This window comes from Hippichthys cyanospilos, chromosome 3 (genome assembly GCF_059441005.1).
Source record: "Hippichthys cyanospilos isolate Australia breed blue-spotted pipefish chromosome 3, RoL_Hcya_1.0, whole genome shotgun sequence".
Taxonomy (NCBI): Eukaryota; Metazoa; Chordata; class Actinopteri; order Syngnathiformes; family Syngnathidae; genus Hippichthys; species Hippichthys cyanospilos.
The window spans coordinates 18,527,774-18,544,958 of record NC_142371.1 but is presented as its reverse complement, the minus strand read 5'-3'; the positions used below and the strand labels follow the sequence as shown (position 1 = coordinate 18,544,958).

General features: G+C 38.0%; 1 protein-coding gene across 2 annotated transcripts; it reads left to right on the top strand.

Moving 5' to 3' along the window:
* The first annotated feature begins 1,245 nt into the window (after window positions 1-1,245).
* On the top strand, window positions 1,246-16,122 carry cd4-1 (CD4-1 molecule). 2 transcript variants are annotated; one of them, XM_088410776.1, is made up of 11 exons: window positions 1,246-1,317; window positions 3,047-3,158; window positions 6,042-6,099; window positions 6,171-6,329; window positions 6,394-6,552; window positions 7,082-7,327; window positions 7,959-8,345; window positions 10,243-10,607; window positions 10,669-10,712; window positions 10,855-10,906; window positions 15,491-16,122. In XM_088410776.1, the coding sequence occupies exons 2-10, from the start codon at window positions 3,144-3,146 to the stop codon at window positions 10,883-10,885; spliced, it is 1,464 nt and encodes a 487-aa protein (XP_088266902.1). In that variant the 5' UTR covers window positions 1,246-1,317; window positions 3,047-3,143; the 3' UTR covers window positions 10,886-10,906; window positions 15,491-16,122. The 2 variants fall into 2 exon arrangements, with proteins under 2 accessions (XP_088266902.1, XP_088266901.1); XM_088410775.1 differs by lacking the exon at window positions 15,491-16,122 and having other exon boundaries at window positions 10,855-10,973.
* The last annotated feature ends 1,063 nt before the right edge of the window (window positions 16,123-17,185 follow it).

The window sequence follows — 17,185 nt, the reverse complement described above, 5'->3', positions numbered from 1 at the left end:
GTGACTTGACTACACTTTTGCGTTGGGTAACATCTGTGTATTTCCCCACAACTGGTGCAGACAGTCAGTCGCAAAAACACAGGTGTGCTCACATGAGAAGTTAACCACCAAAACATTGCAAATGTGAACCAAAAGAGGCCACCGTACGTTAAAGTGAGGAGAAAACAAGATATGTGATTTTGGTTTCCATGTATTGTTGATACAAAATCAATCTTCAACTTTTCATATTTTGCATGTAATGTGTACAGTATCAAAGTATGAGTTTGATCCATTTGAAATGATTTTTGTTTTTTACAGATTGTATTATATATCATTGTTATGTTGCACATCAATATTTTGATTTGTTTTAGATCTATATCTTGGATACGAAATATTAAGTTCATCCAATACACACCCTAAAATCAATTGTGTTAAAAGTAGCTCAATTTTAAGTTAAAAAAAAAAAAAAAAAAGGACAATCATATTGATCTGAACAAAACAACCCTTACAATATGTCATTTTGTGCAAGGCAACCTAAAAAATTGGCTTTATTTTCTAATAAACACCCAGAAAGCTGAATGACATTGACACAAATGGTATGTGAACCATAATTGGATTATTGAATGTAAGGGGAAATGTTTCTTTTTTTTGCATTTTTTACATGTATGCAGTATTCTTAGCCTCCTTGATACTTCCAACAAGTTATTTCTATTAACTATGTATGATCTAATTATTTTATGAAATTTTGACTATACACTCGAAAAACAGTTGGTCTGGAAAAAAAAAAAAGTTAAACACACATTTTTCTGCCCAAAAATTGACTCGCCGAAGTGTTGTGTTAATCTGGCAAACGACCCCGTTAATATGGTTTACTTTTCTTTTATTAGTAATATTATTATTATGATGATACTTTGAAGTACCTGGAAATGTTTTGTTATTCGTAATAGTCAGCTCAAGTTTTGGTTTTGGTATTTTCGAAAAGCATAAATGTTGATGCATTGCCATATATAAATAGGTCATTTTGTGTGATCTCACTGAATGACCAAAGTAAATAATAAAAAAACACCATACAGATCATGCATTTATAAATTGTACTGCCAACTTCCAAATCTTGTGTAATCCCATGAGAGATGTAAGAGTGTGTGACTTCCTGTGTGCGCGTGTGTGTGTGTGTAAGAAACACCTGTATGCGTTCTCTCAGAACTGCATCACAATACTTACACAAGGTGTCTTCCGTCATTTGTTTTCAATGTTTTTTCTCTTCTGCAGATGACTCAGGGCGAAAGTTCTGGCGCCACCCTGGACCGATCGTCTTGTCAATCACACCACTGACATACAGTAAGTGTTCTTATATATTTGGATAGTCAATTAGTTTGAATTTTGAGTCGTTTTTATAAAGCGGCGGGAGTCCCTTTTTGCATGGGTCTTTTTAATACCACCAGATTCACACACTAATTGAAAAAACAAAGTATAACAGCATCCAATTGTGCCATGTCCTTTAATCTGGAGCTGTTCACAATATTTATTACAAACCTGGAAAAAAAAACTTTTTTTCATCCATTTCAATCCATTTATATAAAACCCAAAGGCATACAGCATTTTACAGAGTTGCCGCCATAACACAGTTTGGTAAGTTGCTTCATGTTCAATGTAATTTGCTCTTAATTTGAAAAGAAAACGTTTGCTGATATCTGCTGGAACCTTGTCACTATCTCACATACCCTCTGAAGTGCTTTTATGTACCCTCAGGGGGTACCCCCTTTTAACACCTGTTTCAAATTTGTTAGTGTTTAATTTTACAACAGAGAAAACTCAGCACAATTTTTGTTAATGTTGTTGAAAAAAAACAAAACAAATGAATGCTATTATTGTTGTTATTATTGTTGCTATTATTGAGCAGCTTATAGGTGACACGTAAACAATATGAAAACTGTACCAAAACTTTTGGTTCTCTGTTGCTTCCCTCTTGCTGAACAATTCACTATTCTGTTATGTAAATGTGGGCGTTTTTCATTAAAAACAACAGGATTCCCTTTTCATGACTTGATAACGACCTGTATTCATCTCTGCATATGTGTGTGAGACACTAATGAACACAGTGTGTGTGTGTGTGTGTGTGTTTGTGTGTCAGCGCTCATGTTTTGTACCTGGGGTGTCATTCCATTAGCGCAAATCATCAGCAAGCCAAAGTTCCGTCAGATGATGTGATTTTCAACAACAAAATCATCTCACGTACACACAGCGCGTCACGCCGCGGGAGCGCCTCACTATCAAAATACATATTTAAGTCATTTTACCAACTTTGCCAAAACAGAATATGGCAAATAATCAGTGTTTTCAAGGGTTAAAATTTTTATATATATATATATATATATATATATATATATATATATATATATATATATATATATATATATTTGTAATCATGATGGCCCTGAAATATGCTTTGTAGAAAATAGCTTAAAAATGCTATTAATTGTAATTAATTATGGGAAATTTTAATTAAAATCATTTGACATTCCGAATTACTAATATATATATATATATATATATGTATAAAATATACGCACACACACACCTGTGTATAAACTACATTTTCCTATCTTTTATTTTTCTTTGTTATACTAAAATCCTGCCCTGGCCCTGATCCCCATCTAATACTTCATGGTGACCCAGTGCAATACGGTAATTGCTGTTATCAGTTTAAAGCGTACCCCCGTAGGTAAATTTGATCTAGGCAGTGTAATGATGTGATTAAGGGCGACATAATTGAGCAAATATGCAAATCAAGCCTCAAGATGGCGGTTAATGAATCCTGCGAGGGGTACGGTGGTATTATTTTTCACTATATTTACATACAGTACGGAGCATTTTTGCCCTCAAGATTATGCTATTCTAATTCCAAACAATATTTTACTTGTGTTTATTTTTTGAAATCGGTTTATAAGTCAACTTTTAAAAACAATGTAATTGCAATGGTAATGTGAAATGTCATCATTAGTGAGTAAGACGCTGAGTAATATTGTGATGCAGTGTTTAATGAGTGATTGTGTGCTCGTGTTTGCAGACCAATCAAATTAGAGCGCGTGGAGGGAGGTGCAAGACTAAACCCAGCATCAGTCAAAAGACTTTCTGTGCTAACTTTTCAGCACTACATAACAGAGATGTCATCAATAACTGTAAGTACATTATTTGACGTGTGTTTTAAACACCTTAAAATGATTCTTGACCAAAGAAATAGCACGTTACGTAAACGTACGCACAGTGCTTAAAAATATTTTAGTCCGATGGAATAAATGGGAACTTTTTATATCGCTCAAATATCGTTTCTTATCTTTCCATGATGGTTAATTTTGTAATTAATGAACCCAAATTTTATCATACGTTCAACAGTAGATCATCATTATTTTTGTTATACGTTAATGTTTTACAAAAAAAAGCTTGTAAAAAAGTCAGTCATGTTTATCTCTTGATTAAGATGTCAAATTAAGATGTCGCATTCCTGTGAATCGTACGAAAAAGGGAATTTAGCGTTGAACAGTCATTTTTGTTTCATACTATAAATCGGTGCGATCCCGCTATAATTGAAAGCACCCGCATTAAAATATAATATGCTAAAATATGTTTGGAACTGGATTGATTGTCATTTATTCTTGACGTTCGTCTTATTCAAACTTAAGATTATCGTCGCTTGTACATTTTTTCATAACTTTTAATTCATAATACGTGTTTTTATGTTTGTTACTGTTCGGATTGTCGTGCTGCAATTGTTGATTTAATCTTTGTGAATTATGATCAATTTGAACCACTGAGAATCTACATCAACATTATAAAAAAATCACATTTTTAGCAAGAACATTGCAAGAATTTATTTTTTAATGGATTTTGTGACGTTAAAATATGGCTTTGGCGATTATGCTATAGGGCTCAATTTAAAACATATTTCATGTAAAATTAATTGTATTATTATTAGTGGGGCTTGTAGTAGATACATAAAGTATCTACAGATCTTCAGATATGAAAAAAATATAGAATGTACTGAATTTATAGTCAATACAATGTGGCAGGAAGCAAAAAACTAAAGTGCGTTGTTACCTTAATTCCTGCAAACACTGTGCAAGTACATCTCAGCATGCATCAACAGAATAATGAGAGCAGCAGTCACGCTGGCTTTTCAAATGTCTACCCATTATCACAAACATTGCGCCACAGTCATGTTGTTGTTGTTGCCGTGTCGCGCGCCGTAATGCACACGCGCGCTCCCCAAGGGAGATGATTGACAGCTGATGAATCGGGCTGACACGTTGCGTTTTGTTTGTCAAATTGATTTTCGCCTAAACTGTACATATTCATTGTCCCAATAAGCAGGAAAATAACTCCATTTTATTCATGGAGCACTTTAAAAACAAGCATAACTGCATACAAAGTGCTGAGCATAAATTAGCACGAAAAAACAACAAAACAGGTTTACTTTAGAAAGCTGCATTAGTTAATAAAGAACAAAACTAGATTTAACAGCACTAACTTTCTTATTTGAAATCCTCTAACTTCTGTTTTCGTTTTATCAACGTACAAAAGTAGAAAGCGTTGATCTGACTTTGCAGTGAAAGGAAATGCCATGTTTTGTTTTGTTTTAATGGCGCCCAATTGCAATGAGCAAAGAGCAGGGGCCCTGATATTGAACCCTGTGGAACACCATACACAATAACAGTAATGCTTAATTCACTCTTCCCAGTGCACAGCGTTTTTGGATGAAAAAAAACGTGAACTGATACCCACAAAACACCTTTGAAAATCTCACGTACACCCAGATTCCTGAATTTCTGAATAGAGTACTCCCACTAATGCCCACCTGGTGCTGCCAATGAGCAAAAAAAAAAAAATACTGCACTACCAGTAAGCGCGCAGAGAGAATTTTAGAAAGGAGCATCGAGCGCGTGATGTGTACTGTGGTTTCTTTTCAAGCGAGGGAGAGATCCGTCTTTCTTGGAAGAGACGCGTGTGGGAGGAGGTGCGTTAGAAGGGGGAATCAGGATAAGAATCTTTACTAAATCAAGGCCCACCACAATGCTCGCGTGACGCTCGCCGCAGGACGCCCACTCGCCACTGTCGGCGGCTTTTCATCTCCTCTTAGCTCCTCAAATCCGAGACCACCACAAAGGCGTCACTTCCTGCGACAAATCATCACCCCCTGCTATCCGTTTTGCACAAAAGCAAAAAATAGGAGAGTCATATTTTGAATTAAGGAAATCCTTCAGTATAATTTACAGTAGTCCCTCGCCATAACGCGGTTCACCTTTTGCAGCCTTGTTGTTTTTTCATGCTTTGTTTTAGTTTTGTTTTCTTTTTTTCTTTATTTATTTTATTTGAATGTATGTCGTGTTCTGTGTCCTGATTGGCTAAGGGACTTTGGACCAATGGTCATTTAAACTCCATGTCAGAACGATGGGGCACGGTCAGAGGGATATTCAGTGCCACTTTTTTTCAGAACTTTTCCAGTCATGTACTCAATGAAGTCGTCACCGATACCCATACCAAGTATCGATACCGCTTGTATTTTTAATACACAAAATTGACCTTATTTTTATTATTATTATTTATGTATTTATTTATTTATTATTACCCTATTTTTGATAAACAAAATTTCACAACAAAAACAATGAGTTTAAAAGTATCCTGTATATTATAATAAACATAAGTAGCTCATCCTATTCCAAAGACGTATTTTTCAAGCGCTTGGCTAAATCAGTAGACAGAGTAGCTCGAATGTCTGGACTCTTAAACGTAAAAATGTCTTTGGAATCGAAGGAGTTAATGGGGAAAAGGTAACATTAAATATTATAAGAAAATCATATGAATGAAAAACAAAAAAGATAACGTAATAAACTAAAAAAAAATCGTCTCATTTATTTCGCTTAGTTTTTGAAACCTCTGCGATAAACAAGGGATCTCTATCCATTCGTCTCTTATACTGCCCCCCTGTGGCCAAAGCACATACAACAGTTAAGAGCAATGGCCCATATGAAAGTCATCTCTAAAATGCATCACTGTTTGTTATCCAGGCCGATATGAAGGTGATCATCCAGATACTCGTCATTACGGCTCTCGCGTGGACTACAAGTAAGTTGCGTCATCATTCGCGTCCACACTTCCTGTATTGAATGAACCGGCTTTGTGTGCGTGCGCGACAGGCTGCGAGGAGGTGCTCTACATCAAGGAGGGGGACACGGTCACCCTCAGACTAGATGGCCTCAAACCCACCAGCAGATACTTGTACTGGTCCCACAACAACCTACTAAAGGGCTTCCTGGCTTGGAAGAACCCCTTGAACGGCTGGTCCTTCACTAAAGGTGCGAGGTGATTATTTGATCATCTTATCACAAATTATGACGACGGTTTTGTTTTTGCTTGCAGATGAGCGCTGGGCGGGCAGGTTGTCCATATCGCAAAACGGGGCGCTGAACATCCAAGGGGTCAAAGCGGACGACTTTGGCACCGTGGTTTTTCGGAGACTGGCTAAATTAGATGGCGATCTCGCGCCGGTGAAGACTTTTACAATCTCCAAAATCACAGGTGGGCTAGCATACTTTTACAATTAGCCATGTTCGATAATCAGTAAAAATGTTCTTTTTTTTGGATTTTACTACTCATCGATAGCGAGTACTGATAGCACCAGTGTACAACATGAATCGATTAATCAACAATCGAATTCATCGACAACTATTTTGATAATCGTTTACAGCCATTGTTTGGTTTAAAATTGTCCAGCCTCACGATCGTATTTACTTATTGACTATTTTATCCTTCATGAAAACAGACCTATTATCTTTTATGATTAATCAAGTTAAGACAGTGGTGTCCAAACTAAGGCCTGGGGGCCATTTGCGGCCCACTGTCCACATTTTTCGGCTCGCAGCGTACGCTAAAAATATATTTCAACATAAATATAATACAAATAATGACTTCTTTGGATGAAATGTCCATTTGAAGATTTCACTCCCATTAATAGATTTTAGTCAAGTAAATATGTGTTATTTGCGATGGAAAATGCCGCGATTAATTGGTTCAAATTTTTGAAGAAAGATCTTCTTTTCCTTTATAGTGTCTGACGACTCGCGATTTTCTCCTCTGCTGCCCACTGAAGTGGTGACGCTCTCGTGCCACGTGGACCCCCCTCCTAATCACCGCGCGCCCGACATCTTCTGGATGAAACCGTCGGGAGAGACCGTTCCTCAGATCGGAGGACAATTCCAAACGAACGTCAACGGCCGGGACAACGGCCAGTGGAGCTGCCTTGTCATTAAGGAAGACGGCGAGGACAGGGCCTCACTTTACATTACCGTTCTAGGTCTGTCGCCTCAGTGCAAGACTTCCATTTTTATCTTATTTTTGACTTTCATGACATTTTTAACCCCTGTGCAGTATTTTGACCATTTTTGGTCATTTTCTTCCACATCATTCTGCCAGTATTTTAGCCAAGGGATGGCACACTCATGCTAGTGTGATTACTTAGTGGTCATGTCATGTTCAACGTTTACACCATCTAGGCGAAATTTCAGCTTCCGGCTGTCTTCTTTCAATGCTTTCCCTTTGATGTGAAATGTCTCATTTTTTTCCACATCATTCTGGCAGTATTTTAGCCAAGGGATGGCACATTCTTGGTACTGTGATAACTAAATGCTGATCTTTGGATTGTTGCCATCATCTGGGTGAAATTTCAGCTCCCTAGTAACTTCTTTCAACGCTTTCCCTTTGATGTGAAATACCTTTGATGTAAAAATCAAAGGATTGGATTAATCACACAAGGATTAAATATTTATCTCACAATTTGATTCGGTTCCATTTTTGGGTCTATGATAGTCATTTTGAAATGATTCTGTTTTAATGTTTTCATTTTGATAGCCCCATCATTTCTAGCTAAATACTGCAATCTGAATGTTTTTTTTTGATGCTCATGAAAGTGTCCCTTCTTTTTGCAGACCTCTTACTAGATCCCGAGGATCCCGTGTACACCTCGGAGCTGTCGTCTCTCAGCATCCCCTGTCCTTTTGCCGCCAACGTCTCCTGGGAACAATTCCAATCCAGGAACGTGGTGAAAGTCCGCTGGCATTACAGTCCAAAAATAATTGACCATCACTTCCTCGCAAACAAGCAGACCATCTCCACCTTCTCCCCGAAAGACGCGGAACAGGGCTGGAGATCCAACACGAGCAGGGGAAAAAGTTTCGTGGCGGATTTCCAAAAAGGCGTCTTGATTTTAAGCAAAAATGAATGGCGGGTCGAAGATGGAGGACACTACATGTGCGAGTTCAAATTTACCAGCCGCATCCTACTGCACAGGATCGTGACTGTTGAGGTGCTACGGGGTGAGTCCACAATAATTCCTTTTTACACATTGAACAGTTTAAAATGTTTTTTTTTTTTGGGGGGGGGGGGGTATCTGTAATAATAATTCGTATGCATTGCAGTAATTTTTAAAAAATGTCTTTGTTCCCACGCAATTGAAAAAAAATCCCGTTTAAAGTTAGGTAACTGTCCCATTCCTTTTTCTTCATTTTTGCATATTTTTACTATCATTTCTAATTCATCAAGATGTCAGTTGGCAAGAAGAGAGTTGCTGGGATTTTATGTTTCCCCGGCGTGATTTTACGACGCATGAAAGAGCCGTGTAGCCCCATTCGTTTTAATGGCGCGGCACAGCAGAGGAGCAACACAATCTATTATAATTGTTTAATTTTGCGTTATGAGCATTTCCCATCTGAAAAGATGTTGGTAATATCCTACTTATTTGCTTTTACTGGCGAATATTTAGCTCAAGGGAGAGGCGAAATATTAGAAACAGCTCTGGGTCTCATGCAGCATTTATTTTTTTGATACAGCCTTAGAGCTAGATTACACGGTGACTGTGTTAAGGATAATCAATTATAGCAATACCTTCACTCACAAGTTCTTTTTTTTTTATATTGTGACTCAATATATTTGTGCGTGAAATGATATTAAAAATAACTGAAAGGGCATTGATGACTGTGGCTCACCTTGCCCACAAGAGAGAGCATTTCAGTACCTTAATGGCTCCATTTCTTTTAATGCAATGTCGGCACAAAACACAAAGATAAAAACAAATAAAACAAGCAATATCTTGCACTAGTGATAAATGTTTATCATTTGTATTCGGAAGACAGTAGATAACAAAAGTTAGGCCTTGGCAGGATTCTTTTTGTTCTCAAAATTCTGACTTTCTCAGAAATCTTACTTCAAAGTTAGAATTCTGACTTAAGAGAGAATCAGTCTGTAAAATAAAGAAAAAGAAAACGCATAATATACTATGCAATACAATTGTAAGATTATCATGTATCTCACAAATCCTCCTTTATCTCACAATTCTCAATTTAAAATGATTTTATTCTCAGAAATCTCATTTTAAAATCAGAATTCTCACTTCAAAAGAGAATTCGGTTTGATTAATCTTGAGAATAAAGTCAAAATCTTCACTTTAAAGTGAAGGTTCTACGGAAAAGGATCAGGACCAGTGAAGAAAACAAATTCTCACTCGCGAGTTGCCAAACGTATTAATGCAAAAATTGAGGGAAATCCATGATAAAACATCGGGTTTTCGATATGTCTAAAATTGACACTATTTCTAATTTTGAATGGCAGTAAATGAGCCCGACATGGGTTAAATTTCACACCTATGGTGTGTACCGCTCGACCTCTCGATTGTAAGCATTTAAAAGGGATGGCAGTCATGTTTTGACAATCTATGTAATATTTTAGCCCCCTAGTGTTTTTTTGGATGCTCCTCTCTCGACATCATACTTCAAAATCATTGAAAAATGTCACTGTAGTTAAAGTTTCTGTCAGAGGGCCATTGTGACTGTAAAGTCAAATAAACTCAGTATGATTTTCACACATTACTCAATTGAAATCAGAGGCTGCTAAAAACTTTTCAAAAGTGGTATTGTTAAAAAAAATGTGTGAAAGTTGATGATAACTTGCAAATGTGGTATTTTTGCCAGAAATCTGAAGTCATTATTAGCATTTCGTGGGCCACGTAAAATTATATGGCAGGTTGTATCTGGCCTTGAGTTTGTCACAGGTGGCTTCAAGTGCAAATATTTTCGTCACGCTGCGAGAAGAACGCTAAAAACTCTAAACCGATAGCGACATCTAGAGGAGAAAAACCACCAAGTGGTTCCTGAGGCTTCATTTTCCCATCACTAGGTATCGCTTTTGATTTTAAATTGAGCTTAATGTCCTTTCCAGTTGTCTCATCCGCGGGCGTGACGCTTACCAGTGGCCAGAAAGTCAATCTGACCTGCGGCCTGGACGAGGAGTTACCCCAAGACCACCGTTTGAGGTGGATCCCGCCCGAGTATTCCGCCACGCGCGCCGGGCTCGACCTCAACAGTCCGCATCCGGCCCAAGTGGTCATTCCGGAAGTGAGCCCGGATGACGGCGGCACGTGGAGGTGCGAGCTGTGGCGTCACAACACCAAGCTGACCCGGGCCCAAATCACCTTGACCGTGGTCCGACCGCGGAGTACGTGGATGCTGGTGAGCGTCGGCGGCGCCGCCGTCGTCCTCGCCGCCCTTCCCCTCCTCCTCTGCATCGCCTGCCGACACAGACGGGTAAGAAAAACTATTTATTCCCTACTTTTGAAATAATAATCTCCATTTCTGCCGGGCTCAGAGGAAGACGAGGCGGCGCCGACATCGCTTCTGCCGCTGCAAAAAGTACGTAACCGGCAACAACCGCTTCCTGTGGTCGTGACACAGCCGCGCTCCCTCGGGGTTTCGCCCGTCTCAATAATATATGGAGGGTTTTCTTCAAAGACAAAAAAAAAATCGCTTTCATATTGTCCCGTCTCCATTGCAGGCCCAAGCCCAAAGGATTCTACATAAGATGACGGGTCCCGCTGCGCTTCAAAGTAAGGATTGCACTTTCAATCTAGGCACGTCCACGCTAACGGATAATGTAGCTTCATGCATCACAACATATTACGCAAAAACATTTTTTTTAATGTTACCAATAAAATATATACATGCATGCTTTTCCATTGGACAGTGACAAACTTGTTTGGTTCTGATTTATTCCTCCATCCATTTGCTGTCGCATCTTTAGCCCAGTGCTTCTCAATTATTTTTTGCAAAGCCCCCCAAAAAAAGAGAACCCCCCCCCCCCACTCACAAAAACGCATACACACACACTTGCTGCGGTGACTATAAATTAGATCATTATCTATGAAAATTGTATGAATATACATACAGTTTTAACCTTTATAACAATTAACAAAAATAAATAATCAGAAAAATGATCTTTACTTTTTACATGGTTTTATACAGGTTACAGCTTATACTGAATCTGAAAAAAAAAATAAGTACATCCAAATGTCTGAAAAAAACATATATATATATATATATATATATATATATATATATATATATATATATATATATATATATATATATATATATATATATATATTTATATATATATATATATTTTTTGAATTAATTAATTTATTTATTTAAAAAATAAATAAATAATATTAAAGGTAAATTGATCTGGAACATTAAACTAATATCTTAAATCCATTAAGCTTTTTTTCCAAATCACATGAATTTGATTGAGAAAAAAAAAAAAAAAAAATGAAAAAAAAATGTTGAGTTTAAAACTCCGACACAGACTTTGGCGATGAGAGCACCACTGCACCACCTGGTGCCTCTGATGTGCAATTACACTACACTGCGCAAAAGCAAAGCCGGTTTCCCAAGTAAGTAAATACTGTACTAGCAATATTGAGAACATTTTCAGAGGTCATGTTCAGGGCTCGCATTTTTTTTCGAGAGTTTCAAGAATTTGCAAAAATTGTCGGGATAATTTTATGTAGCTTTCCACGAAAAAGGCAAACATTTTTACAAGCATATACTTTTGAGTTTTCGGGCGTCTTGAGGCCCCCTAAAAAAACATTTGTCACCTTTACCCAAACTCCTCACTGGAGCCAATTAATCACGAGCAATACAATTGCTGCACTTTGTTTGATATTTGTCAAGCTGCTCGCACAATTATCACTTCTGACACATAAGCACACGACAGATGCTCACATTGTTGCTTCAGCAGGCTGTCATCAATTTTTTTTTTCCCGTTCTTTGTACTTTTGGTGTAAAGATTGCTCCTCTCTTTAATGTCAGTCTTCACCTTGGTGTGATGCAACAAGGGGCAATCTGACAGCCAATCAGGTCGAACGAAATCACATCAAGCCAATTAGCGGCGGAAAGGAACATCCCCCCCCGTTTTGGCGCCTGACAACACCTTCTCAGATTATACCAAGGATGAATCATGCGTCTCATGAGACGGTCCGTACCAAAACTCACGTTGGCGAATGTGGCTCAATATATGTATCAACGTCGGTCTCCAGATGTTTTTTTGGAGAAATATTACTACAATACTGTACTTGAAACTTGTTTAGAATGTTGACAATACGGATCCATATAAATTCTGACAAAATAAAAGTATAGAACATTTCGCAAATGAGACCCTATGAACACAGTTTAGCAATAAGTTGCTATTCCAATTAGTTTGCTTTTGTTTTGAAAAGACATGTTCAGACAGATCATTTAAAAACACAAAACTAGATGCAATCTTGACAAAATTAAGGCATAAACATTTTGCAAAACAGTCACCAGGACACAAATTTGCAATGAGTTGCTTTGTCCTACAATTCACTTGCTCTTAATTTGAAAAGAAACATTTACGACGTTACAAAGCGTTAGAAGTTAGATTCGGAGGGACATGTAACTTCCATTCGTGAACAGTTTTTTTTTTTTTTTATGTCCAGTGAAAGTTTATTAAAAAAAAAGTTGTTTTTTCAGGTAAAATGTTCAGTGATCATTTTCAAACTTGAATACTGTGACCGTATGAGTTGAATGTTTCCTTTTTGAGGCACTTTAGTTCGCTTTGTTTTCAGCAGTTTTACGGAACACGGCGTGGGTGTATAAGAGCAAGACATGTAGTGGTGGTAATTAAATGTAATTGCCTCAAGAGCAATCAGCAGCTACTGTATGTGCACTGCAGCCCACCTTTGTATTGCTCAAGGAAATCTGCTGTGATGTACGCCATTAAAATCGGCAAATTTATTACGAGATACGCTCCACCTCCATCACGACCTGAGTTTTATTTATTGAGTTAATAATCCAGATAGACGACCTCGTTATTGTTTGAGCTGCACTGTTGTGTTGAACAGAACTTGGGAGAACTGTATTTCACATTATGGGGGAACTGCAAAAGGTTTTATCGTCAATGGTAGGAAAGCAGTCAGCTGAAAAATGCTTGAATAAAAACGAGGACTTTGGAGATAATCATAAATGCCACGATTCGTACTTTTATCCAATTTCTGCCTAGCAACGGGTGACCATGCGGCGATGCCCGCGAGCTGGGCTCGAAATATTCTCAGATGTTTTTGAATCTATCGTTCATACCAGTAAAGCTTACATCCATCGATCCGTTTTTCAATATTGCTCGCAGCTTTGCAACATGAGCGAGAATTTGTGACGTAAATTTTAGTCGACAGTAGAGGGCGATCTTGCCCAAGATGGCGGTCCCCTGAGCTCGATAAAAATTGATGAACTAAGTGGTGGCGCGTAAAACGCATTCTCGCCCAAAACAATTTGGGGTGTCTGTATTTCTGTACGGTATTAATGTCAATGACTGGAAAGCAGTCAGGCGAAAAAGTCTTGAACATGATCGAGCAAGCGAATGCAGTTGTGACGTGTATTTCAGTCGACAGCAGAGGGCGATATTGCGCAACATGGCGGCCCCCCTCGGAATAATAAAAATGGATGAATTAAACGGTGGCATGAAAATCGTTTTCATCAAAGATTATTTGAAAAGAATCCCAAATGATTCTTTTGGACTGTAGGTCCGTTCTACACCAATAGCACAGCGATCTCTTTGTAGCAATATAAAAGTTAGTAAAGTGTGGTATGCGGCGAAGAGTTTTTGGGTTAGTCAACAACGTTGACGGATGTCTCCAATATTGTAGTGCTTTCCAAAACAAAACAACAAATCCACACTGTTAAGCAGACCTGCGCTCAAATGCAATATGTATTCTTCCCATTGAATAGCTGCTGTAAATATAACTTAGAATATTACTGCCTGGTACCAGTAGCCACATAAGACATGTCGGAGGGGGCGCAGATTGAAACAAAGCACTGAAAGATTACATAAATGGATTTCTCCCGGGATCTATAAAGATATGCATTATGCATGCGCTATTAGCACACAAGAAAAGGCGGCTTATAGAAGGTAATAAACAACACTTAACCTGTGTTTTTAATAAAGCAACGCTCTTGAAAGAAAATCACCTTCTGTATTTTGGAATGTGTTTAATAAGTCTCTATAATATACTGGATAAGTCACACCCTATGAATTGTACTAGTGAACTAAATGAACTTTTCTACCGCAAATTTATTGAGAAAACCTGCATTTATAGTAAATATGGTTTGTATGATAGGGAGTTTACACCTTGTACTGGTTGTCAGACAATTTTAAGGTTATCTATAGCAAACAATCATTCATACTCGCTACTGTGTGTACAATTTAGAGCAGGGATGTCCAATTATTTTATTTGAGGGTCACATACAGGAAAAAAATGGAATGTGAAAAGTAATCATTCGTCACTGGCCGCTGAATGTTTGATTGTGGGCCACAATTGGCCCCCTGGCCTTGGTTTGTTCACCTATGATTTCACATCTTCGCTGGGAGCATTTTGGGACCATCAGAGGAAATCCACACATTATTTGGGTTCGCTTAGTTTTTGGACAAAACAGACACATTTTTGGGTGGTCCTTTTTCAGTCCATAATGTGGTTACTTTTAAAGCAACTGTTTTTACAGTGTTTACAAAGTAGCACAATCCTTCAAAAACAATTTTTAAATTATGTGAGAAAAATTGAAAGTTTATTAAAATGGTTCGATTTTCAGAAGGCTATTCAATGTCATCATTCTATAAATTCAGTCCCCTCATGGTTCAACCCAAAATGTCCGTATGCCATTTAGCATTATTTCCCAATCACTTAAAAACTTTATTCAAATGTAATCATTTGCAGATGACCCTAGGGAGAACACTTTGTTTTTGTCATGTGAAGTGTAATTGCAATCAATTAAGAATGGACATTTTTTTGCACTTTTCTTCAGTTTTTTTTTTTTTTCAGTTTTAGACTAACCTGTAACCTGTAGAAACACTGTAAAAAGTACTTAAAAGTTGAAAGTTAACTCATTGCTTTTTCGTTTTGTTGAGGTTAAAAATGATATAGTTTCAGGTATAAACATACACTTTTTATACATACGTTTATTTATATTCAGCGAGATGAGTGGGGGGGCGTGAAAGTTTTTCTCTTTCCTCTTTTTCCTGAGGGGGGGCTTTGCAGAATATAATTGAGAAGCACTGGTCTAGTAGAAGATTAAACACAGCGATTTGACAACTCTCACGCTGTGGCTTGCTCTCATTTAAGCAGACTCCCCAGGATCGACTTGACTCTTTGGCCCCCATCTGCACCGACATCACCCTCCTCCTGGCAGGCTAAACGCTCCCTTACACAAAGCCCGCTCTCTTTGTCTACAAGTCCGAGTCGGTTTCCCTCCCTTGCTGATTATTCTGGCTTTTACTTCAGCGCCGCCGTGCTTTCTGGACGCCTATAATTGGCCGTAAAGATAATAAAAAAAAAAAGGAGATAAACCGCTCCCGGAGTCTAGAGAGGGTCATGTAATAGAAGGTGGGGGGAAAAAAAGCAGCAAAAGTCCATAATTGTGAAATATTTTCCCCTGCAGGGCCGACACTCTTTTGGTGAGGACTCCCGCTCGTTTAAAACAAACAGCAAGCGGGTGTCAGATTGATGAATCGGCGACTGCTCGCTCATACACACACTGGCTTCGCTTGTTTTTCTGCAATGGGGTCCAGGTTTTAGGTCCCCGTGCTGTGTGTGTGTGTGTGTGTGTACTCAGATTCATGTTCCTGCAGGACAATAAAGACAAACACACACACACTTGGTGTCTTGACTCCAATTTAAGGGTCTGACGTTTTATATGGCAAGTGTGTTTGTGTGTTTGAGTACGTACTGTCCTCATAAAAGAAGGATTTCATTGTGTCGACACACATTTCCTTTTCAATGGGGCATTACTCAGACAGCTAACACATATTATTTGACCCTGGATGTTTTTATTGGTCCAACTGGTTACACTTTGAATGTTGTTGATGTTCGTGAGTGAAATCTGAAGGAACAAACAGATGTTTCCCCACAGGTACTGTATTTGAGCCAGTGGATTAATCCAAGTACTGATACATGCGATAACGAACTGTTATCATTGATATCACGCCGATACCAAGTAATTTGTATTGATCATTTTCAGTAGATGTATTTATTTGGGTGTCTCATGAGTTCCTTACACAATCCCTTTTTAGTGCTTTAGCTACAATCATTTGAATTTGCAGTATTGTTGAATTTCTAGATGAAAAAAAAATGTTAAGATAAAAAAAGTAAGATTACTTGGTATCAGTATCACTATTAACAATTCTTGTCCCAGTATTTACTTGGTATCGATTGATACAATACCAAAATCTGAAAAAATCGCACAGCTCTATAACTGTATGAGTTTCATAACGAGATATTTTATCATTTATTTATTTTAAAATTTAATGTCAATACAGTACTAAAACAACGACTTACATAACAGAACAACCAACGTTTGAACACGCTCTCGGTTTTTAACAGGTTACAAGAAAAGCTTCACTTTGGTTTCATCAGTTTTTTTTAATCAGAAGTGTGATGAAAACGGTTGAGCGTTTCAGTAGAATAAAATATTTAAACACTGCAACAACAACGGTTTAGTTAGTAAAATGTAGCTGCAATAAAACTGACAAATCATGTAATTAAAAATGTGTCGATACCCAGTGCTGTTGTGCAGTTCTCTCACCAAACATGTTTGTCTCACGCAGGTGGTAGAAGGCGCAGCTGCCCATCTACACTTCCAAAAAATAAACTTTTGTGACCTTTTCGTGTGTGAGGAGCCCCGCTGGCTGGCGCAGGTGTTCAGTTACCAACACATTTAATTGGCTCGGGGACTTCTGCAGACGAGAAACTCGAAAGCTGGGGAAGGTCACTGCATTTATTTAACATGAATGCACCTCATAATTCACAGTGTAAAAAAAA